Source organism: Amyelois transitella, chromosome 9 (assembly GCF_032362555.1).
Source record: "Amyelois transitella isolate CPQ chromosome 9, ilAmyTran1.1, whole genome shotgun sequence".
Classification (NCBI taxonomy): Eukaryota; Metazoa; Arthropoda; class Insecta; order Lepidoptera; family Pyralidae; genus Amyelois; species Amyelois transitella.
In genome coordinates this window covers 9,958,513-9,984,538 of record NC_083512.1, presented here as the reverse complement: position 1 = coordinate 9,984,538, position 26,026 = coordinate 9,958,513, and the positions used below count along the sequence as shown (strand labels likewise).

General features: G+C 36.1%; 2 protein-coding genes across 3 annotated transcripts; one reads left to right on the top strand and one right to left on the bottom strand.

Moving 5' to 3' along the window:
* Nucleotides 1-845: 845 nt before the first annotated feature.
* On the bottom strand, nucleotides 846-9,100 carry LOC106142852 (oxamate amidohydrolase proenzyme). The gene is made up of 2 exons (XM_013344769.2): nucleotides 8,952-9,100; nucleotides 846-3,199 (listed from the first exon to the last, which is right to left on the bottom strand). Exon 2 carries the CDS (start codon nucleotides 3,188-3,190, stop codon nucleotides 1,592-1,594), a length of 1,599 nt encoding a protein of 532 aa, XP_013200223.2. The 5' UTR covers nucleotides 3,191-3,199; nucleotides 8,952-9,100; the 3' UTR covers nucleotides 846-1,591.
* Nucleotides 8,421-26,026, top strand: LOC106142851 (calcium-binding mitochondrial carrier protein Aralar1). Of its 2 annotated transcripts, none has more exons than XM_060945765.1 (14): nucleotides 8,421-8,639; nucleotides 12,266-12,404; nucleotides 14,826-15,002; nucleotides 15,703-15,989; nucleotides 16,578-16,816; nucleotides 18,958-19,048; nucleotides 20,481-20,556; nucleotides 21,246-21,454; nucleotides 21,809-21,889; nucleotides 22,341-22,553; nucleotides 23,102-23,224; nucleotides 23,592-23,694; nucleotides 24,419-24,509; nucleotides 25,822-26,026. In XM_060945765.1, exons 1-14 carry the CDS (start codon nucleotides 8,589-8,591, stop codon nucleotides 25,982-25,984), a joined length of 2,043 nt encoding a protein of 680 aa, XP_060801748.1. In that variant the 5' UTR covers nucleotides 8,421-8,588; the 3' UTR covers nucleotides 25,985-26,026. The 2 variants fall into 2 exon arrangements, with proteins under 2 accessions (XP_060801748.1, XP_060801749.1); XM_060945766.1 differs by lacking the exon at nucleotides 8,421-8,639 and adding an exon at nucleotides 9,191-9,244.

Below are 26,026 nucleotides of genomic sequence, written 5' to 3'. Positions count from 1 at the left end.
TAGCCAACATAAAGGTGGCATTCCAAACATTGACGGCCCAAAAATCCACAATTACCAAACTTGCATACCATAAATAAATCCATCCAATTTTCGAGTCCGCAGAGGGTCGAAAACTGTCAAACAAGTTGGAACAAGTCAACCAAGCGAGTAACTTGCAACTTAATACGTATCTAATAAAGCAACTTGTCTAAATTGAGACAAATGCGACCACTTCATTATAAGGAGAGTTTAATTTCGCTGTGTTGTTTAAGACCATTCGTCCACATTAGGGGTTGTGGGAAATTAATGGATTTATAGCTTTTTTATACTAAACTCTGTTTGCAGTGTTGACGTGATGAAGATTGATGTTTTCTGATTGATCTGGGTCTTGGATGGTTTTTTTCCTTTAGGCGGGACAGTTTTCCTACGCGCATTTTAACGGAGACTTTAGGTATATGGTGCACAATTTCTTTTGGTATTTTATACTGTATCGTTTTTAACAGTTGATTTGATTTGATAATGTTGTTCCTGCAGGCTTGTACGCTCTGAGGAATTACCAGGAAAATAGTAGGAGCCTTTGAACTGACATAGTAAACTAAATGTACATAAAACATACATACATATGGTCACGTCTATATCCCTTGCGGGGTAGACAGGGCCAACAGTCTTGAAAAGACTGAATGGCCACGTTCAGCTATTTGGCTTAATGATAGAATTGAGATGTACCTACATAAAAATCGGGCCAGTATTCAAACTTTGGAATTTATAATAATAATATCGATAGTATGGATCGGATTACATATATGGAAATATTGATTAAATAAAAAATATATTTTGTTACATCAGATCCCTTTTATTTAAAGAAAAAATAAAGTACTACTTACATATAAAATTAAAAAAGCTAACAAAGATATAAAAATCACACTAAAACTACTAAATGCTCATTTATTTACTAAAAAGACGGTAGGTAACAATTAATCGCAAAAATATTCGATTCGAATTTAAAATCGTTTGATTTACAGGAAGAAGAGTCTTTATGCTCTTATCTTACCAATAAATGTGAATTATACTTGTAGGTTCTCGGTTCAAGAGCCGGTGGAAATATTTCAAAAAGATTGTCTAATTTTAAATTCTTTTTAAACTATTAATTTTTAAATTTTAGACATATTTGAGCTCATCTTTCATTTTTAAAAATAGAAGTATATAGTATATAATAATGAATAAAAATTTCGATTTCATTTGGTTTGGTACATTATAAGAATCTAATCCATAATCATGAACATTGACCAAAGCATGTCTTATCTTCTCTCTCTTGTTAACACTCTAGATTACTCTAGAGAGAGAGAGAAAGAAGGAGATAAGACATGTCAAAGAATATTATACCTAAATTAGATAGTAGAGATAATTATAATCACTTTAATAAAATTTAAGTTAATTTCAGATCGTAAAATAAACTATTTATCTATTAGTACAGTCTTTGAATCAGTCTTAAAAATATTTTCATTATGATATGTTATTTGAATAAAATGAAGTAGTTCTTTTTGACTTAGATTGACTGATTTGAGAAAAATCGAAAATTCGAACAAAGAATGTATGTATTTTTTTATATGGATTAAAATCCAATTGCACTACCATTGCTTCTAGGATCAAATGCACCTTCCAATCTACCATCATCATGTCTCACTAATGCTCCAGCCATGCCAAATTTTGCGGAAAATGCTGGCATCAATTCCAAAACATGACCCCTTTCTCTTAAATCATTAACTGTTTCTTCACTAAACCTATCTTCTAATCTCACCACATCTACTAAATCTTTATCAAGAGTATCACCATAGAGCCATCTTGGAGCTGACACAGCCTTTTGTAAATTAAGACCTTGAACAACATATCGATGAAAGACAGCTGCTTGTGTTTGTGGTTGTCCATCCCCACCTCTTGTTCCATAAATCATGATTCTGCCATCTTTCAGGATAGCAGCAGCTGGGTTCAAAGTATGTAACGGTTTCTTACCCGGTTTAATAAATCCAACATCGGTTTTCTCCAAACTAAATGCAACTCCTCTGTTGTGCCACAAAATTCCAGTTTGAGGCAGAACAACTCCACTCCCATATGTGTGGTATATACTTTGAATAAATGACACGGAAAATCCTTTATTATCCATCACTCCTAGCCAAACTGTATCACCTGGTCCCTTACAATTTCCCGGTTTTGACGCTTTATTAAAATTTATTTTACTTGCCATTTTCTTAATGTTATCTGGTTTTATTAACTCTTCAGAATTCACTTTCATATGCTGAGGATCAGTAATGTTTTCTCGCAGGATAAATGCTTGTTTTGTAGCTTCAATTACAGTATGAATAAATAACCCTTCATGTTGCCCCTGAACTTTTAATTCATCCAGTATACCAAGTATGCTCAAAGATACAGCACCTTGGGTAGGTGGAGGTGTGTTGAATAACTGTCCATACTCATGAGACAACCGCAATGGTCTTTTTCTTATGGCACTATGATTTGCTAAATCTTCTCTCGTAATTGGCATTCCAATGATCTTCATATCTTCTTCAATAAGTTTCGCAATATTTCCAGTGTAAAAACTATTCAGACCATTCTGCGCCAGACATTTTAAAGTTTGTGCTAGTTCTTTCTGTGTAAAGATCTCCCCAACTACAGGCACTGTACCATTTGGCATGAAATATTTTTTGAAGTCCTCTGATATGATTTCATTCTCGACATATTCTGTTAAATCCGCTTCATCTAACGCAGACACTGAATATCCATTTTCTGCATAATAAATTGCATCTTCTAGTAATTTATGAATAGACAATCTTGAATAGCCGCACTCAGATACATAATTAAGCGCATCTTGCCAGCCACTTATTGTGCCTGCTACTGTGCTTGCTGATTTCGGCCCTCTCTTTGGAATTTTATTGTATCCTTTATAGAAATCATCAGTTGCTAAGCTTCCACTAGCACCACAAGCTTCAATTACTACAGGTTCGCCCTGTGGTGGAACTATAAGCCAGAAACCATCTCCCCCAATACTATTCATGGAAGGATTTACTACAGCAAGTGTAGCGGCTGCAGCAACAGTTGCTTCCACCGCCGTCCCTCCTTGATTCAGGATGTTAATGGCACATAAACTGGCAAGATGATGGGGAGTCACTACCATGCCTCGTGTACCAATCTTACTGTACTCCATTGGAATAGACATTGTATGTTTCTGGAAGAAATAGCAAAAAAAGACCAGTTACTGTACTAATAAATATAACATTTATGGAAACATATGTTTGTCCGTTCTTGCGTCGCTTTATCTATTGACCTTTATATTTTTATAATATAATTTTAATTATTATACCTTATACGCTATGAATTTCAGATATTTATAATTCGGGAAGAGTACTGTTCCCCTGGGATCCGCAATAAGCGTTCAATCTTTTCAAGACTGTTGGCTCTGTTTACCCTGCAAGGGATATAGACGTGACCATATGTACGACAATGTACGAGAGCGGGGCCCCGGGAAAATACTTATACACGTTTACATTATAAAGAAAACCTGAATCGTTTTAATTATAATTTTCTTACACAAGACATAATATGATAAAGTCGTTTCATCGTCTCATAAGAGACCAGCCATAACATAAATTATAACGTGTGATAGCTTCTAAGCCCTTTCGTCGTAAATACCGAGAGGGTTGTACCAAAAATTACCCCTGAGGGAGAGAAATAGCTATAAAGTAATATCGATATTAGATAAAATACATTATAATAAAGATTTTGAACATAAAGAGATGCATTGGGACCTATAGCTTCATATTGTGAAGACTTGCATTAATAATTTAGAATTCAATTTTCTTGAAACGTTTTTGCTAGATGTGTGGTATTTTTGACATTGGGGTTTAATGTAATGCCCATACATACATTCCATCATACCTTTTTTACATTGGGGTAGGCAGAGACTATTGATTTCCACTTGCTACGATCCTTACAGACCTCTCCCGCCTCAATCGTTCATTTGACTTGCACGTGAGTTTTATTACCTTTCTGACTCACTAAACAATCATCTTAATAGATATTTAGGTTACCTAGGCTAGAAACGACTAGGGACTTCAACGCCTGTAATTGATTATATATCTATAAAATATAATATATCTATAAAAATGCAAAAATTAAGATGAGCTTACATCCTACATCTAATCTTACTTACTTCTAAAATGGAACAGACAAATGTGAGCAAGAGATTTTCTTTTAATGTTCGATCCTCTGATCCAAACATCACTTTGCCCATTTTTATAGATTCCTCGTATCAAGAATTAGTACGGCCTTCGGTTATAGTGATAGTGGGGTCATAAACTAACGTATGGTGGAGACCCGTAAAATATGCTTTAGGGGTTCAGCCAACCCGGATAACCGGGACGTATGGACGGCCGGGACAATATTGAAAATGAAGGTTTTTGTATGCATTGGGGGTTTTATGACGGGAAGTGACGAGAAACGCCTAGCTGGTAGGCTGGGGGTACACTGGTTATGGTTGATGATATATTGCCATTCTCATTCATTCATTCATATAATCACGTCTATATCCTTTGCGGGGTAGACAGAGCCGGCAGTCTTGAAAGACTGATAGGCCACGTTCAGCTGTTAGGCTTAATGATAGAATTGAGATTTGTATGACAGGTTGGTAGCTCATCGCCTAAGAGAAGAATCGCAAGTTTAAAAGCCCATCCCTTTTACGTCGCCTTTTACGACATTCATAGGAACGAGATGGAGTGGTCCTATTCTTTTTTGTTGGTGCCGGGAACCACACGGTGAGGAGGTGTGACTTGAATATGTATGTCTGTATAAGAAAATAAAATACCCAAATTGAATGACAATAGTGCGTTCAATTTTAAATTATTAACTAGTTTAATGTGTCGCCACCCTGAACATAAGACGGGTGTCTTATGGCTTCATTCTTGCTGTTGTTTCCCTTCGCCTTGTGATTTGGTGGACGCTGAGTTGAGGGTTCACCATCATTTGCATGGCGGGGAAATGAGACGTCTATTCAAAGACCTTTCTATTTTGATGACCTTTTGAAAAATGTTTTATTGACTTACAGATTTTGTCTGTTCTAGTGTGTTCCTCAATGTAAACTTGTGATTTGAGGGTGGCATAAGTGCCGTGTGGTAGACTAGGACCACTTTATCTCGTTTCCATGGATGTCGTAAAAGGCGAATAAGGGATAGGCTTATTTTTAAATTCGAACCAGTAGTTCCTGAGATTAGCGCGTTCAAATCAAACAAACAAACAAACTCTTCAGCTTTATAAAATTAGTATAGATAGGTACTTATGATAAATTAAAATCTTTTCATCATTGAACTCTGATCGCTCCATACCGATCTTAACAAATTCAGTCACATGCACTCATCTATAATATTTTGTCCCTACAAAAATCGAAGCGCACAAAGTCTTGTATCGGAACTCAATGTCAAGTCAATCTTAAAATAACTTTGAAAGAAATCTGAAACATCGCCGGCGAGGGAACAAAGGCGATCCCTACACGTTTTTGCTCTCCGCTACTATGTAATAGCAGTTATAAGCGCGGTACAGTCAGCAACATTAAATAGTGCCGGCACGAGGAGATTTTTTTGATTGCTCCTCTTGCTTTGCTATTTATTTATTTAAACTTTATGCACGTAAAATGTACAACAGGTGGACTTAATGCCACAAGGCATTCTCTGCCAGTCGAACCAGTAGGTATGACCTCTTCCCATAATAAATGTTCTGATTAAGTTTTTATGGATCTGTGATATTAGCCCCGATTAACACTTTCTTTTATCTAACTGTTTTCTTTTTATTATTTAACTGTTGTTACATACATACAAAACCACGTCTACATCCCTTGCGGGGTAGACAGAGCCAGCAGTCTCGAATGACTGACAGGCCACGATCAGCTGTTAGGTTAGGTTAGCAACCTGTCTCTATTTGAAGAAAGAAGAAGAATATCAAATTTATAAGCCTATCCCTTCGTCGCTTTTTACGTCATCCATGTCAAAGATATGGAGTGGTCCTACTCTTTTTTATATTGGTCCCGGAAACCACACGGCACTTTTAACTGTTGTTATTTAAATAATAATTATACATATTTTCTTAAAAACTAAGTAAACATACTAAAACTGTTGTTATTTTTTCTCAAAATGAAAGTACGACAACATTACATACACAAACACAAGTATTTTAAGGATTCTCATTCGTATCTCGAAGTGCTTACCTACTCATTATCTTATTTTGACCTGATAAATATACGACATTCTCTGAAGTCTATACCTACTTTTGAACTTATCAAAGAATTATATAAATATAAGAAGGTGCAGTAGAATTAAAGCTGTCCTTTTTTACATTGTTTGAAATAATTACACGCACATTTTCTTGGCATCATTTTCACAATCATAAATATATGGTGCCTAATCCTATGGTAATTGGCCTATGGTTGCAGTATAAATTCTCAAAATACAATGATTTGTAAACGTCAATATATTGTTGACTGTACTCTTTGGTAGCCGGAGCTGGTATAAATCGAATTCTGTTTGGCTCCGAGTTTCTTTGCTTAGTTCATGACAAAGTCCAGTCAAGTTAGTGTACATTAGTGCTTTTAACTTCCTATGTCAAAGCTTGGAAGCATTTTGACGTAATAATAGGTGCTTTATTTGTCTTGACCGCGCACTGTCACCATTAAACCATCCAGCCAAACATGCCGTATGGTTCCCACTCCACTCCATCTCTTTCCCATGGATGTCGTAAAAGGCGCCTAAAGGATAGGCTAATAAACTTCGGATTCTTCTTGTGAGCGAGAAATTTTTTTATAGATCCTACTTAGTTTCTATTCTTCCAGCGCGCAACTTTATCTATTGAAATAAATATTTTATTTTATGTATCAGGCAACACCGGTCTCTATAAAGCGAGCTATTCAAAACTCTTTGTGGCAACCCGCTGCCGCTATCGTCCACTATTTATGAATGTTTAAAAAGCAACTTTAGCCACCGACGGAAAAGTGATATTATGGAAATAGGGAGTGTAAGGGTCGTACTGCACTCAGCTCAATGCACTTTACGAGTAGCATTCTATAAAATATTTAATGCTACTCATGCAGCATGCGAGATATCATATCACAGTTTATTAGCAAGCTGTAATATTAGCTGACTTTTGTTGATTTTGCGATGTAACATTGATATATACATAATAAAAAAATAAATATGTAAATAAAAATTCCGTACCGTACCGTTGGGTTATGGGCATTTTGAAATTGTTTGGTAAACACGGTTGACCAAAAGAATTAGTTCGAGGATTTGCTTCTATTATATTTAGGTAATGCAAAAACCAATAACCAACTCAAGCTGGGTTTGATAACCCGAAGTAACCCCGGTTACTTCGGTACACATGGCTATTGTCCATTAGGTGTATTGTTTAACTAAAGTACCTACTTGTGTAAGTAAGCATTATCTTTTTGTCGTAGCCACTGACATATTTTGCTTCTGATCTTGAAATGTATGTGGTTTCAAGCATGTCGAAACTTCCGAACCATCGTACTTTAATATGTTATTTACTACGTGCAAAGTTTTAGACAATGTAATTAAAAATAAAAATGTTTGTAAAAAAAGATCGTTCGTAAACTTACAGTAAATTGATGAAGAACAATAGGTACCTACATACCTTCATCATATTGAATCAATCACAAAGAATGTGTACTTGCTATCAGCCAAAGTTTTCCTTCAATTCGAAGTCAATTAGAGAAGTAAAGATAAAGACAAAATTACCTATGACGTGTATTAAAATTTGTGTAAATAAAATAAATTATTAACTTCGCCGTGGTAATGTGAACTAAGTTAATTATCACATTCTACTTCTTCCATCTCATTTTATGTTTGCATTAATTCTATGGTTAATAAATTACCTTCTGTCATAAGATGCTAAAGCGACATCTCTATGATATAGTAAGTACTACCTATCAAAAGATTTAAGCAAGCAGTTAAAAAAGATGGCTTGTATTAAAGCACGGAATTGAGGTAAAAGTACATAATGAAAACTTTGACTGTAATATAGCATGGTTGCAACACTTGTCTTATTGTCTTATACAGCTATTTAAAACCCTTTTAAGGCTATAATCACAAGGATAAATATTTTTAAGATCATTCGTAGATTTATTTAAAATGAGTACCTATTTATATTGACTAGGTAAACAAATATACCTACATACAAACTAAAATTGATCATTTTTATCAAAAATATGTCTTTATGAAAATTGCAACACTGTTACTGGATTACGAATGGTTACGAAGAAGAAATAACATCACTACTTATGTCAAAATTTGCGAAATAATACGGCCTAATGAAAAAGTCTGCACAAACGTCAACTCTACTCAAAAGAAAATCCTCTCAAAATTAATCGGATTATCTTATTAACAGCCGGGAGCAGATGATCATGAGCACAGTGCGTGTTCAACAAAAATAGATTTTTTAATATTTGTACGCATTGTGACGTGTTATCAAGACAAACGAACTTTACACATTCATTGCAGAGTTAAATATTACATTTTAGTTAAACAAGACATTGTTAATAACCGAAAATCATTGTAATGTTTAAATCCTTGTTCAGCTCTTTGATAACTCAGGCCAGCTGTCAAGAGGTGGGTAAGTTTTATCTATTTATTATGAAAATTATGAAAAAGGTTGAATTTAACAAAACAATTGAAAAATATCGCTGTGTTTAATGCTGGCATGCAGATTATTATATATTTTTCTGCTTATTTTATGCCCTTGAAGCGCCCGCCCTTGACCTACAGGATACGTCATTTAGCGTTTTGCGGCATGCAATAAATATTTGCATAACAACAACACCTGTCACGCTTTTAACATATTACAAGAATACGTAACAATATAATTTAGACTATGTTACAAAGAAATTACAAATCAAAACATTGTTAGATAACAAGACTCACCACAACCTTGTCGACCTTAGAGAAAAATATTTGTCTTAAAAATTCAACTCCATAAAGTTGTTACTTACAAAAATAACTTTTGTGTATTTACAGAATTTTTTTATTCTATCAATTTAATTATTTTAAAGCAGACATGTCAAACTGTTATGAATGACTGAAGCAATGTAAGGCATAAATATTATGTTGGTATACTTGAGTACACAAGATAAAATTCTTATCTATTACGTCAGCTGTCCTAATAAAGATCAATTCAGTAAAATTAGTGGCTTCACTACAAAATGACTTATCGACGGGTAATTCAATGCTTTTTAATCATTTATTACCTATGTGCCAGTATCAAATTTATTTTCTTTTCTTTTAATTACTAGTGCGTGTTGTTAAAAATCAGTTTTGATTCAGTGTCATTTAGCCTTATAATTGAAAACACATTGAAAAGTTTTCATATGTTTATCATAATGGGTTTGTGATAGTGTGTAATTAGAAGGAGTGCAGTGTTCTCATTATTTTATATTTAATTCAGAAATCAATTGCTTGATGTGGTTTGTGTCACATTCATTATCACATTAAAACCAAGTAGGTGTAATCATATTAATAAATATTATAATGGTCTTTTAATCAATAACTCTTATTGTATATCAGGTGGTTTTTTATACAATAATATCCACTATCCAGAACCTTACCTTTTATAAACAGCCTCTTTGTAAACAACAGTGTTGCAAAAGTTCTGACTAAGAAAATATCAGTTTCTGAGAATTTGTGGCTTTGTTAGTATTAACCTATTTCCTATGGGCTAAATATTTATAGACTATGTTCCTTTAAATATAATTTTCTTTTCTTACATCATACACGTAATTTCATCTTATCACTGGAATCATATAAAATATATGATTGGTTACCCAATACATTATTATGTTATATAATAATCACATATTTACTGGAAGTATACATAATTTCTCTGCACACAGCAATAACTATTCTTCTTCTTTGTCATTACCTTTTCCTACTTTCTATGTGGGGTCGGCACAGTATGTTAGTTTTTTCCAATTACTTCTATCACTTGCCGTCTCACTGGTCATTCCCTTTCTACTCATACTATCCTTAACGCCGTCCATCCATCTCTTCTTCGGTCTTCCCCTATTTCTGAAACCTTTCACTTCCATATTTAATGCTCTTTTAATAACTGCTTTATGAAAAGAAAAATCACTATCTGTTCAGAGATTTCTTATCTACTGTAATTTTTAAATTGCACATTCAAGTAATGTAACCATGATTCATGTGATAAAGTATAAAAATAGCCTTAATGGCACACATAAAGCCTGAAATTTTGTGAATAACACCCCAATACTGATGGCCAGTAATGCACAAGCTACATTGTCCACTGAAAGGCTGACTTTAGGGTACATACATACATATAATCACGTCTATATCCCTTGTGGGGTAGACAGAGCCTACAGTCTTGTAAAGACTGATAGGCCACGTTCAGCTATTTGGCTTTAAGATAGGATTGAGATTCAAATAGTGACAGGTTGCTAGCCTAAAAAAAGAATCCCAAGTTTATAAGCCTACCCCTTAGTCGGCTTTTACAACATCCATGGGAAAGAGATGGAGTGGTCCTATTCTTTTTTTTATTGGTGCCGGGAACCACACGGCTGACTTTAGGGTATTTTAGTATAATTGTCTGACTTTAGCACCCTTGGATTGTCAGATTCCAAGCTTTCCCCAGCAAAAACATGATGATGATTAGAATTTCTTCCTGCATTGTATACATATCATATTTCATTATCATACTTTGTATCTATTGTCTTAATTTTCTTTTTCGTTTTCTGCTTCTGTTTGTGCAATAATACTTACATATAATCACGTCTTTCTCCCTTACTAGGTTTACAGAGCCAACAGTTTCCCAAAGACAGTGAAAGGCCACATACAGCTGTATAGTTAATTGATGGAATTGTAATTTAAATAGTGACAGGTTGCAAGCCATCACCTACAAATCACAATTTTATTAGCCTGTTCCTTAGTCGCCTTTTACAAAATTTATGGGAAAGAGAGAGAGAGAGTGGTCCTATTCTAAAGTGCCGAAAACCATGCGGCACAATGAGAGTTTAATAAAGACTTCTCAAGACTTTTTCCCAAGACTGTTCGCTCTGTCTACTCCGCAAGGGATATATGTATGTTGATCTCATCCTTAATAACAAAACCACAGATTATTAAACATCCAAAAATATACAATATCTATTTATGTACAACAGTTGCCTTTTGAATAAACTTACGCAGATGAAACTTATATAACGTATTTTGTTGTTTATTGTTTTTACTTCACAATTGAGTGTTTGATAGTGTTATCAGAGTGATGCCATAAGTGTATGATTTTTTTACATGATGTTTTAATACTATCGGAATATTTCAAAAATTGTTTCATGTTCTTAGGCAATTAAAAAGTAATCAAAAAACTGAGTAGGTACCTATCTATAATTTTATTAGAAGTGAAAAGAGCGTACTTCTGTCAACACTCACCTTAACCCACTACAATTTAACCCTCACCTCTCCTAGGCAAAACCCTGACGCTCATAATATACCAGATTAGGTAGGAAAAGTTAAGAAAAAAAAAATCCCTTAAGAGTGGGGGCGACACTGGGCGTCTTTTTGCTTGCGCCTGCGCAGCGTCTGTACGGCGTGGACGAAGCGTCATGTGCATCATGCAGGTAGATGCGCGCCAAAGGCCCAAGGGTGAACGGACAGGACGCAAGAAATTGCGTAGAACTGAGTAAATTTTGTATCATTTCGTGTAGTACCTAGATTCCTACGATAAAACTTTGAGTGGTTCCTTACAATAAATCTTAGAGCAATGCAGGATATTGAGAAGCTTGTTGCTCTAAATATTATGTAAATGTCTCCCTTTTGAACTGAACCCTCTCTCTTATCCTTGCATATTCCGGGTTGCACCCTCCATTAGTACTGTTGGGAATAGCTGACACTAACAGTGCAATAGTTATCTATACAAATATTACCTATAAAGTTGAAGAGTTTGTTTGTTTGAACGCGTTAATTTCAGGAAATACTGGTTCGAATTGAAAAATTATTTTTGCGTTGAACAGATCATTTTTCTATGCAGGCTTTAGGCTATACCTATAACACCACGCTGCAACAATAATGAGCAAAGAAATAATGGAAAATGTAAAAAAAGGGGCAAGTTATTCATCCTTGAGGGCTTCAATGATGCCCAAAATAACTATTCGACGCGGACGAAGTTGCGGGCACAGCTAGTTTAAGTATAAATGAAATAAACACTAAAAAAACCAATTTATTTTTTTCAGGGGGCTGGTTATTTAAAAAGAGCTGACACAGACAAACTACATGAAATATTTCTAAAGTACGCCACCGTCGAGAAAAATGGAGAAAAGCACATCACAAGTGAAGATTTTGTGCGCAAATTCCTTGGACTGTTCACCGAAGGTAAACATTACTTCCATTACCTCCATGAAGCTAGTCCTGCTTGACTACGAATGTTGATAAGGCTTGTTCCAATTAACCTGAGACAAATAACTAATCAGAAAAGATGATAGATACGCCTCATCAATGTAAAACTTCAGGGTCCTGTTAGTCCAGGTTACATCCTCACCTCCTAGGAGTCCTCTCCTGGGCTCCTGCCCGGTGTGAGTTCTTTAACCATAAGCCTGAATAAGTCAGGTTTTTACACGAAGCGACTTCTGACTCTCGCAACCGGGAAACCTGATCCATATTCAATCATGGTTACACAGCCAGTTGCCTGAATGTGCAGTTTTCCTTAAGATGTTTTCTCTCACCTTAAGAGCTTCGGTTAGCACTAAAACTAATGTGCATAACATAGAAACGAGTCATTGGTACAAAGTCAAGGTGGGATTTAAACCAATCAACGTTTCTAAATAACCTGCAGCAAGTATTGCCCATAACGCTGACAAGGCGTAAGTCTTATCTTGCATCCCGCTTTATCTCTTTGGCTAACCAAAGGACAAGTGACGGCATCTTGACTTGAGTCCCGTTTGCGACCTCGTACCCTTTCTGAGAGATGCCTAGTGTCTATGTGACCAAGATCTTGGATTGAGTAAGTCAGGTTTTGACATGAAGCGACTCCCGTGTGACCACCGCAAGCTTTGCCGGGAACTTATACGTATTGTATCTTAGTTACTCATCCAGTTGGCTGGCCGTGCAGTACAGATTTCCTCACGATGTTTTCCCTCATCATTAAAGCATCTGATTAAATCAGATATCAGTATTTAATAAATCACCGCACGGCCGTTAAACCGAGTATTTTAACGAAAATTTCAGTATTTTTTTTTTATTGTCAACGTTACAGCTATGTAAAGAGTTTTACAATATATTGATTATGTAATAATGCTGATTGTGCCAGATAAAACGCACATGGTTACACGATAACTAAAGGTTTCTAATTTACGATAATGTTATTTTTTAATTTTGTTAACTAAATCGTGCGTTAGAAGTGATAACATGCCAAAATATTCACGACAATGTCATATCTTTTCACATTAATTCTCCGGGGTCCTCCAATAACCACAACCCTGGATTGCGTAAATCATGGGTAACTGGGGAATCAAGTTTTTTACGAAGCGACTCCGATCTGACCTTTGCAACCTTGTAGAACCTAATCTATATCAGGTCATGGTTAGACAATTAGACATCCTTCTCTTATCTTCTCAAATCTCTCAAATCTTCAGCTTAATACATTAATGATAAAAGACATATATGCGGTGGGGTTAAGAATCCTTTTTATTTAATTAAAAAACAAAGTTGTTAGAATTAGAAACGTTTTCCAAGTTCGCAACCCTCTATCGATTGTAGTCATCGCGTAGATACTAGATGCCTGATAACGATAAGATAACTGGCGAAAGTCGATCTAAATCGGTTGGTGCATCGGCCTTGAATGCACAATGAAGGACCTATAACTAAATTTTTTGAAGTTGCATTTCAAAGTCATGGAAAGGCCATGGTCAGCTGTTTGGCTTAATTATAGAATTGTGATGCAAATAACGACTGGTTGCTAGCCCATCGCCTAAAAGAAAAATCCCAAGTTAATAAGGGAAAGAGATGGAGTGGTCCTTTTCTTTTTTCCGTTGGTTCCGGGAACCACACGGCACTGTTTTAGGTTAACTTTCCGTAAATCGTGGGGTTGTGCCATTAATAGAGCTACTTAATTTTTTGAAGCTTTCGGTACCGGATGGATTTGTAGGTCGAAGGAGACTCCCGTCATTGTTAGTGGTGCCTAAAGCGAGGACCGATTTATTGTCCAAGATGGCGCTGGTCCGAATATATTTTTATTTGATATTTTTTATTATAAAATAATATGTTTCAGGTTTATTAATATCAGTTAGTTTTGAGTGAATTTCATGAAAATCGGTCAAGCCGTTTCAGAGGAGTACGGGAAAGAACATTGTGACACGGGAATTTCATATAATATAATCCTTTATTTTCCTCCACAATAGGGAAGGAACATTGTGACACGAGAATTTCATAGAATAGAATAGATTTATTTTCAAAATTGGATACAAGGTATCACTTATTGACGTCACATCACTTAAATCTAATTATAACTACTACCGCTTCCAAAGCGCATGTGTAGAAGAGGCGGCGGAACAAACTACACTGCAGCATTTTCATCGGACGTCGATGTACAAATATATGTAGATCCTCTTAAATCTAAATCATGGACGAATACACATTGTCTACATTAAAAAACATGAATGAATGTAGAACTAGTTATTTCAATACGAATTCGATATAACGTCAAATAAATAAAGATAAAATAAAATATGTACACACTGTACAAATTATGTCATATATAAGATGAGACCATTAAGGTTTATTTTTTTTTATTTCCAGATGACTACAACAAGGAGTCGGTGCAGCTCATCGCCGGCATCGTGGACATGGACAAAGACGGTTTCATATCCTTCTCGGAGTTCCAGGCCTTCGAGGGGCTGTTGTGTGTGCCGGACGCCTTGTACAAAACCGCCTTCCAGCTGTTCGATACGAACGGAAACGGACTTGTCGCTTTTGGTACATACCTACATATGTACATATAATCACGTCTATATCCCTTGCGGGGTAGACAGAGCCTACAGTCTTGTAGAGACTGATAGGCCACGTTCAACTATTTGGCTTTAAGATATGATTGAGATTCAAATAGTGACAGGTTGCTGGCCCATCGCCTGAAAGAAGAATCCCAAGTTTATAAGCCTACCAATTAGTCGGCTTTTACGACATCCATGGGAAAGAGATGGAGTGGTCCTATTCTTTTTTGTATTGGTGCCGGGAACCACACAACACTGGTGCCGGGAACCATACAACACTCGCTTTTGGTATAATATTATATCTATTAACATGTTCTATTTCGCTTTTTATTATGTTATACTAGAGGCCTTCGTCCGCGTGGAAACCCTATCATAACTTAACAATCAATCCCGCGGGAACTCCGGGATAAAAAGAAACCTATGTGTTATTCTAGGTCTTCAGCTACCTACATAACAAATTTCATCGTAATCGGTTCAGTAGTTTTTGCGTGAAAGTGTAACAAACATCCATACTGACATCCTGACATACTAGCAAACTTTCGCATTTATAATATTAGTAGGACGGATGAAACGGGACAGCGCTAGTTTTTCGCTCTACAAAAACGACGTCACGCGCGCGTTCCAAAAACTAATTCACATTTATTCTCATTTTTTTTTTCTCTCTCAATTTCCTTCTCATATTCCAGACGAATTCGCCGAAGTCATGCGCAAAACGGTACTACACAAGAAACTCCCGTTCAATATGGAGAGCACATTCGTCAGATTGTACTTCGGCAAAGATAGGAAGCGGCTAGTGACGTACCAAGAATTTAGTCAGTTCCTTCACGATTTCCACGAGGAGTACGGCGTGGAGGCGTTCAAGAAGTGCGACAAGGACGGCACTGGTTTTATCACGGCCGGCGATTTCAGGGAAATCATGCTGTCGATAAAAAATCACCTGTTGACCAAAGATTTGAAGACTAAAGTGATTAATGTGAGTGTTAAAATTAATATATACTACTCGTCGTACTACGTCTCGCCTGCATACATAACATAACATATAGGTAATCACGTCTGTATCCCTTGCGGGGTAGACAGAGCCTAGTAGACTGAAAGGCCATGTTCAGCTGTTTTGTTTAATGAAAGAAAAAATTATACATACTACTTGTCTTGCCTGCCTGCATAACATATAATCACGTCTGTATCCCTTGCGGGGTTGACAGAGCCTAGAAGACTGAAAGGCCATGTTCAGCTGTTTTGTTTAATGAGAGAATTAATTAATGAAAGAATTACAGCATACATAACAAAACAGCGAATACACGATAGATAGATGTGAAGGCCCTATAGAATATAATCTTTCTCATAAATGTCGTAAAAGGCGACTAAGGACACTTAAATAAACTTAGGATTCTTCTTTTAGGCGATGGGCTAGTAACGTGTCACTATTTGAATCTCAATTCCATCATTAAGCTACACAGCTGAACAAGGCCCTTCAGTATTAACAAGATGTTGGCTCTGTCTATCCCGCAAAGGATATAGACGTGATTGTACACATATAACACAATTTAATTCATCTACCCAGGCCTCCGGCTTCCCACAAGGCGAACGCAAAATCAGTTTCCCCTATTACATGGCCTTCAACTCCCTTCTCAACAATATGGAGCTGATCAAACGAGTGTACTTGAACGCTACCAACGGCCACCGTACCCAGGAAGTGACTAAGGAGGAGTTCCTCCACTCAGCTCAGATGATGAGTCAAATCACCCCGTTGGAAGTTGAAATATTGTTCACATTGTGCGAGATGCTTCACCATACGAACGGGTGAGTTTTTGGTATTTTCAACATACGTAATAAGAAAAAATTATACATACTACTTGTTTCGCCTGCATGCATAACATATAATCACGTCTATATCCATTGCGGGGTAGTTAGAGCCTAGAAGACTGAAAGGCCACGTTCAGCTGTTTTGTTTAATGAAAGAAAAAAATGTACATACTACTTGTCTCGCCTGCATACATAACATATAATCACATCTATATCCCTTGCGGGGTAGACGGAGCGAACAGTCTCGAAAAGACTGATGGGCCACGTTCAGCTGTTTGGCTTTATGATGAAATTGTGATTAAAATAGTGACAGGTTGCTAGCCCATCGCCTTAAAAGAAAAATCCCAAGTTTATAAGCCTATCCCTTAGTCGCCTTTTACGACATCCATGGGAACAAGATGGAGTGGTCCAATTCTTTTTTTATTGGTGCCGGGAACCACGCGGCACAAGTATGGAATTTTTCATGTAAGTTTTATGACGCTGTTCGTATTTAAAAAGTGAAATTCGATTTTCTGAAGTGAAATCAGGGAAAAGGTTTATTTATGAAGGGATAAAGTATTTTTGTTGTAGCGACAAACTAAACCTATTCTTTCTTGTATCTCAATTCCACTAATAGGCATTCCACCAGCTATTTGTAAGAGATTTGGAAACTAGTATTTAATAGGTTCCTTCTAAATCTAAGTAAAATTGTTTAATATTTCTTTTTGTAACGTTTTACAAATCTCCTGAAATCACGGCTCAGTTTTGCACCTTTGCATAATAGATTTAAGTGCGTGTGACCTCAATCTGACTGGTGGTAAGCAAGATGAGGCTTAAGGTGGTGCACGCATTAAAATAATGCCTATTCACTCATGCCTTGAAAATCCCCAAGTTGTATGTATCGGGGAAAAGCGATGCGGGGACGGAATTCGAAATCAGAACGGAATTCGAAATCAGAACGGAATTCGAAATCAGAACGGAATTCGAATTCAGAACGGTTCACATGACAAATGATTAAACGAATCGCAAGATTCGCAAGGTGCGAAGGGTGGGGATAAAGACGTCCTTGAAATTGATTAAAACAAAGATCATTGATTATCTTAAAAACAGATAAAGTATGAACATTCACAGCGAATACTTGTATTTGTTATCAATTTGATAAAATGAAATAGTAATACGATGTTGATAGTAATAACATGCAAGTAGTAACAAGAAACCACGCGCGCGTTCATGATCCTAAAGAAATTATTACATGCTTTTGATGAACATGTACGCATTTAATCATGCCCCCATCACCCACGGCGTAGACAGAGCCAACAGTCTTGAAAAGTCCGAATGGCTACGCTCAGCTGTTTGGCTTAATGATGGAATTGAGATTTAAATAATGACATATTGCTAACACATTACCTTAAAGAAAATGTTATTAAATAGACATGTAGTTTGAGGAAAATCGACTAGGCTTGTTTTTAAGCGATCCAGCTACCTAAACTACCCTTATGAGTATCTTGTGACGATTATCTCTGCCTTATCCGTAAGGAATAAAGACTTGATATATTCAATCTCCGATTCAGGGAACTCTAACCCATATTGGATCATATTTACACATTCAGTTGTCAGAATATGCAGATTTCACCCTGATATTTTTCCTCAACGTATCGGTTATCTCTTAAGAGGTAGACAGAGCTAAAAGTTAAAAAGCCATGTTTAATTAAACTGCTCAATGTTGGTATTGAGATAAAAAATATATATATTTGTATAAATAAATAGTCCTTACTACAAGGTATTAAAAAACAGATAAGCTATCATTTCTCACACTTCGCCTTACATTGAAATTAATATCTATGGTGTTATTATTATCTAAATATTATGTAATTATTGATTATATTCTGATATTTAAAAGCTGTAAGATATACGGATAAAGTTGACGTAACGGAAATATTGGATTTGGCAATCTGTATAATCTGACTGAGAAACCAAAACCAAAGCAGAGCAAAATTTCCTGTCGAATCCTTACGTAATCTTCGGATGCGAATTTCCTAGAATTCCCGCAGTAACGGAATTGAGCGCTAATAACTTCTATATGACGCTGCCGCGAATAATCGCGGGAAACGTAATTAATGAAAATTTAATTTAAAAAAATATAATATCCATCTTTCCAGTCGAATCGTCTACAATGATCTCAACTCGATAACGCCAGAACAATACTTCAAACAAGTCACACGGCGAGTCGCCGAAATCAAAGCGGTCTCGGTAAGTATACCTGTCTCCCTCGCACACATACACACAAACTATACCGCTGTCTCGTTTTAACACTCGGAAATTTTACAGGAGCCGCCCGCCCGATATTCATAGAAAAATGTATGTTTAGACGACCTTAGTGTTTAGTTTTAAGTACCTAACTGGAAACATCACTAACTTATTGCTCTGTATTTTTCTTTTCCTAAATGCTCAAAAGGAGGAGGTAAATATGTTAAGAGACTTGCGATTTGTAGACTGTTTGGAACTTATAATGGTAAGTACAGGTCATCGGGTTATGATGTTTCTATTTTTTTCACATGTATCTGGTAAGCTTCATAAGTACTTACGGCATTTAAAGATTATTGAGGATTCAAAAATAATCGCTAGATGTCAGCACCGTGGCGCTATATTGCTAGTTATTAGCAATTTTACATAATAAACACTTAATTATATCAGAGCATTTTATAAATATGTACACCTAAGATAATTTTCTAACTTGATGTAACCGGAGATCGAACCCTAAACCTATTTATAACTAAGTATTTTAGTTCATAAAAGGAATAACAAAATTTTTAATGTTTTGAATCACGACTTTGCATTATATCAGGCATTGAACCTACAGCCTTGTTTGTTGATCGCCTTAGATAGGTAAACTAAACTAGTGAACTAATTAGGTTCATTGAGGAAACATCCGGCTACCTTAAAACCGATCTTACAAATCATAATTTATTTTTACAATAATTAAATTTAAAAGTATTTTGAGGTTAAGGAACTGATACAAAAAAGGAACAACAAATTGTAAAATATAACTTTGCGTTAAATTTAAGATGGTAAGAGTCAAAATTGTTCCACTTCTCTATTCTCTCTCTCTTTCTCACACACACAAACACAAACACACTCACTCATATTCAAATTTTTATTTGTATTGTAATACTATCCAATACTTTCGCTCCGGCTTCTCACAGATAGCATAGCATTTATAGATATAAACATTCGTCAGAAAACGCTCTCTCCAACATTTCAAACAGGAACAATATCCGTCCAAAAGTTTCCGACATCAACGCATACACACAGACAGTGATGAGTACAACAAAAGTACGAGACGAGACATATGGTTATTACCCTCTCTTTTTATCTTTGAGGGTAAGCGACTAGACGTTATCATATAGAAAGAGATAGAAGTTATCATATGTCTCGTCAACATTTGGCTGTTGGCACAAAGTTGAAAGCTTAAGGTTCTCTGTTCATTTATCATTATTTTTTTCAAATATCGGACTTTTTTATCTTTATCGACTGCATTAAGTCACTCTTATATATACTTTTTATAAATAAAGATTCAGTTATACCATTTTCATATTTAAAACAATTTCATTCATAGTTGAAACTTTACTCTTAAATGTTTATGAGCTAGAGTTAGACAAATACACACATATTCTTGTTCCAGAGTCCTGAAGAGAGAGGCGTCCTCATCCAGATTTTGGAAAGCACGTACAGATTTACCCTGGGTTCCATTGCTGGCGGTAAGTCATCTATCTTATTTTTATTTTTAGTTTCCAAACAAGTTTTGACAATGTCTTATGTCTATACTACGCAAGGGCTTAGTCTTAATGCAGTCTCTGTGGCGCAGTGGTAGTACGCTTGTCTGTGTCACAGTTGGTCCCGGGTTCAAATCCCGGCCAGGGCATGATGAGAAACGAACTTTCTCTGATTGGCCTGGGTCTTGATGTTTATCAAAATAAGTACTTTTTATAAAATGTAGTGTCGTTGAGTTAGTATCTCGTTACACAATTCGCGAACTTAATTTAAGGCTAACTAAATCTATGTAATATGTCCTGTTTATATTTATATATATTTATATTCTGTCTGTTATTATTTCAAATATAAACCACTGAACCAACTTCGATGATATTTGACGATTACCTAAATAAAAATTAAAAAATAAATTTAAATCTCGAAAGTTACAAATATTATAGTTATTTAGCTACAATGAAGTTTGTTCCGCCGCTTCTTCTACACGTGCGCTTTGGAAGCGGTAGTTGTTATAATTAGATTTACATGATGTGACGTCAATAAGTGATACCTTGTATCCAATTTCGAAAATAAATCTATTCTCGTCTCTATTCTATTCCAAGAACGGATTAAAATCCATTTCAACTAAGAAAATATTTACAGCAAAAGTGATTTTGTTCTCAATATATTGTTTTTTCAGCCGTTGGCGCGTCAGCGGTATACCCGATTGATTTGGTCAAAACCAGAATGCAGAATCAGCGGACGGGTTCCTTCATAGGCGAGGTGGCGTATCGGAACTCTATGGATTGCTTCAAGAAGGTCATAAGGCACGAGGGAGTCTTCGGATTGTACAGAGGATTGGTGCCGCAACTTATTGGCGTGGCCCCTGAAAAGGCTATCAAACTAACGGTAAGAATTTTTATGAAATGAAGAAGACATTAAGGTTCTCTGGTTATCCCAATGGTAGACATAGATGTTAGATAATGCTATTAAGTTCATGTAATAACATGTTTGCTAGTATGCATGGTGCCGTGTGGAAAAGAATAGGAGAACTTCATCTCTTTCCCATGGATGTCGTAAAAGGCGATTAAGGGATAGGCTTATAAATTTTGGATTCTTCTTTTAGGCGACAGGCTAGCAATCTGTCACTATTTGACTCACCCAATCCAGGATCCATGGTCAAAGACACACCCCGGTCTCCTCTCCAGAGTGAAGATTAAGAACAGTTAAAAAAACCTTTAAAAATATATTTTCTATTAACAGGTTAATGATTTAGTACGAGACAAAATGATGGACAAAAATGGAAACATAAGTCTATGGGCAGAAGTCTTGGCTGGTGGTTGTGTAAGTATTTTGTAATAATATAAATATTTTAAACAAAAGTATAATATGGTATAGTGTAATGTATTTGAAAAGATAAAGACTTTTGAACTTTAGTCCAAAAAGTTAACAATTTAGTTATAACAGGTTAACAGATTTTTTTATCAACTCAACTATTCGAATGTTCGATCAATTCGATTGATCAAAATCATTTTTTTTTTTGTTGAATATACATAGATAGAATAGAATATTTATCGAGGAAGGCTTTAGGCTATATAACACGACGCTGCAACTTTTAGGTGCAAAGAAATAATGGAAAATGTGAAAAAAAAGAACTGGGAAAATTATTCATCCTTGAGAGCTTCAATGATGCCCAAAATATCTATTTCACGCGGACGAAGTCGCGGGCACAGCTAGTGCGTTTATAAACTGTTACTTTATATATTCTTTTTAATTTCTCTTTTAAATATTCCAGGCCGGCGGATCCCAAGTAGTATTCACGAATCCACTGGAAATCGTAAAGATTCGTTTACAAGTGGCGGGGGAAATTGCCGGCGCGAGCAAAGTCAGGGCGTGGTCTGTTGTTAAGGATCTCGGCCTTTTCGGCCTTTACAAAGGCGCGAAGGCGTGTTTGCTGAGAGACGTGCCGTTCAGCGCTATTTATTTCCCTGCGTATGCGCATGTTAAGGTGAGCGTTTTATATTTAAAGCGAAAGTGGGAAACGAAAAACTAGCAACGAATGTGTTTGGGCTATTGGTTATTTTTTTTTTTTAATATTTTTCTTTTGTACCTTTACTGGATATACCTTGGTGTTTTTTTTTTAAAAAGATGTAATTTTTAGGCTCCATAGCTGTTAAAAGGTTATAATTAGGTACATACATAATATATGTATGTAATTATTATAAAAAAAGTTATAATTACATAATGTATGTAATTATAACTTTTTTACAGCAAGCACGTATGTATCTATATACCTACCTATAGAGTGGATTACAAATGATATTCTACTCTTCATCAGTTGTACAAGTATCAAGCTGAAGTCTTTCGTAGTGGAACTGATGTGAAAACTCATTACTCTACTCATAAAGCTCCTTAGTTACCGACTTTACCGTTTATAACGTCAATAATATTGTATTAAAATACGTGCTGTTTTAAGCTGAATTAAACCAACGTTCCTTATGGTTTTGTCTTTATTCTTGTATCAATTTCTTAACTTCTTTATAATTTGTATTCCAGGCGAAGTTCGCAGACGAGAACGGATACAACCACCCGCTGACGCTGCTGGCGGCCGGCGCCATCGCGGGCATCCCCGCCGCGTCGCTGGTCACGCCCGCTGACGTCATCAAGACCCGGCTGCAGGTCAGTCAGTCAGTCACGCCTCCACCACGAATTCATGAACTCATGATATTTATTTGCATTTGTACAAGGTAGAACAGAATAATACAGAATCGGATCTGTGGGCAACCTTCTTGGTATACGCCATAGCAACGGTTGCCATGATTTTTAGTTTAGCCAGAAAATAATGTAAAAATTATTTTTAGTGTCAAATATTTATATTTTTTGTTCAATAATATAGTAATTTTTAACTGATTATTTGTCTCCTCTTTTCTCCTTCTGTCTTCTGCAGGAATAACTAACTTTGCGATTACACTTCCTTCAGATCATTGCCCGTGTCTACCCCGCAAGGGATATAGACGTGACTATGTATGTATCACAATTATTTCAGGTGGTAGCAAGAACTGGACAAACAACATACACGGGTGTCATAGACGCCACAAAGAAGATTTATGCTGAAGAAGGTGCCCGAGCTTTCTGGAAAGGAGCTCTAGGTAATTGTTGACACGATATTTTAAACTAGAGGCCGCCCGCGACCTCGTCCGCATGAAAACCCTATCAATCCCGCGGGAACTCTGGGATAAAAAGTAGCCTATATGTTATTCTGGGTCTTCAGTTACCTACATATACCAAATTTCATCGTAATCGGTTCAGTAGTTTTTGCGTGAAAGACTAACAAACATCCATACTGATATACTCACAAACTTTCGCATTTATAATTTTAGTAGGATTTCGATCAAAATGAAAAATAATAAATTCCAGGTTCATTAGTGTTATTTGGAAGTTAGATGTTACTTATATAATGTTATTATAATTATATGGGCATCCTATACCTAGGAGGTAATAGTTGCAGCGTGATGTTATATAGCCTAAAGCCTTCCTCGATAAATGGTCTATTCAACATAAAAATAATTTTTCATTTCGAACCAGTAGTTCAAACAAACAAAGAAACTCTTCAGCTTTATAATATTAGAATTGATTATAATGAGACAATTAAAACATCACTGAATAATTGTCATATATATTATCTTATGGTTTCACAACATTGGTTGACGTCAAATAAATTACTTAAAACTAAGTTTACTGCCGCTTCCAAAGCGTCGTGCATAATAAGCGGTAACAAACTGCACTGCAGCATTTTCTTCACTAACACCAACTTCACAATTATCCACATTTAGACTTATAAAATAAAATAACTAAAAAATAATTTATTTTCAGCGCGCGTGTTCCGTTCGTCGCCGCAGTTCGGCGTGACGTTAGTAACGTACGAAATCTTACAGCGTTTGTTCTACGTCGACTTCGGAGGATCGTGAGTATTGATTTTTCTATCTCTTTTGTATCCTTCTTTCTCCTTCTCTTACTCTTTTCCGCTCCTTTTTTAGCCTAATGTATCGCAGACTGCATTCTTCTAAAGTTTGTGGGTACTTTAAAGTATTAATTTTGTATGTTAATTTTGACAGCGGCCCCCTTAGCATGTCACGCGCGACGTTTTCTTTTATAGCGCGATAAACTATCGCTGTTTCACTTTTTTTTATGATGTGAAACGGGAAGGCGATAGTTTATCGTCCAATAAAAATGGCGTCGCGCGCGCCATGCTACGAGTGCAGAAAAGCTTTTCAGTCGTCTATGCTAACCGTTTCGAAAATTTCATTTTTATAAGCTGACGACTTCTACTTTACAATAATCATAAAAAGAGTGGTCCAATATATTATAGACTATTTCAATCATATTTCCATCGTTAAGCCATACAGCTGCATTTGGCCTTTGAGTCTTCGAGACTGATAGTCTTGCCTACCCCGCAAAGCATTAAGATGTGACTGTATGTATGTATTTTTGGAAAAACATCGAGGACAAAAAATAAACATGGGTGTTCACAATTTTCGCTCAGTTTAACCACAATTTCTCAAACTCTCGATCTCTTATACCAATCTTATCTCAAGGTTGACTGGAAGAGATTGCTTTAGCGATAAGTCCGCCTTTGCACCATCTATATCTGCTTTGTGCTGTTTTACTCTTATCAATAAAGAGTTCTATCTATCTATCTATCTCATCTTGCCGTGTGGTTCCCGGCACCAATAGAAAAAAGAATAGGACCACTCATCTATATGTATGTATATCTGCTTTGTGCTGTTTTGTATGTTTTACTCTTATGGTGCAATAATAGTGGATTATTGGCTCTGTCTACCCCGTAAGGGATATGGACGTGACCATATGTATACATATACATATGGTCACGTGACATGAGATAAACCTCTTTATTGTACATATACATACATACATACGTATGTTTATGTACAATAAAGAGGTTTATCTATCTATCTATCTCATCCATCTTGTAACCAAAACTCTTTCCCCGTTTGTTTTTTGCATAAACACATCCTGTGGAATACGACCCAGATCTGTTTCTACGATTTCTTTTTTATCTTATTATTTATATGTACTTAGTTGTATTCTGTTATGTGTATAATAAATATAAAGCCAAATAGCTGAACGTGGCCTATCAGTCCGCTCAGGACTGTTGGCTCTGTCTACCCCGCAAGGGATATAGACGTGATTATATGTATGTATGTATGTATGTAAATATAATAAAAATAAAAAAAAATAATTCTCCATCACGCAAGGCGGCCGACCGGCTCCGAGCTCCACGTGGCGACCCCCATCGAGGAGCAGAGGAAGAGGCCCGACCACATCGGCGGGTACCAGGTGGCCGCGCCCGTACTCACGGGCCTCGAGACCAAATTCGGCATCTGCCTGCCCAGGTTCTCATTCGCTAAAACACAGTAAATCAACCATCCATATTGGTACATACATACATACATACATACA

What these genes read in the sequence shown, in the direction of transcription:
- LOC106142851 (XM_060945765.1), top strand. Translation starts at nt 8,589, where the DNA reads ATGTTTAAATCCTTGTTCAGCTCTTTGATAACTCAGGCCAGCTGTCAA. An exon ending in CCGAAATCAAAGCGGTCTCG is followed by an intron (nt 19,049 to 20,480) that starts GTAAGTATACCT and finishes TTCTTGTTCCAG; the next exon opens with AGTCCTGAAGAGAGAGGCGT. An exon ending in CCTGGGTTCCATTGCTGGCG is followed by an intron (nt 20,557 to 21,245) that starts GTAAGTCATCTA and finishes TTGTTTTTTCAG; the next exon opens with CCGTTGGCGCGTCAGCGGTA.
- LOC106142852 (XM_013344769.2), bottom strand. Translation starts at nt 3,190, where the DNA reads ATGTCTATTCCAATGGAGTACAGTAAGATTGGTACACGAGGCATGGTA.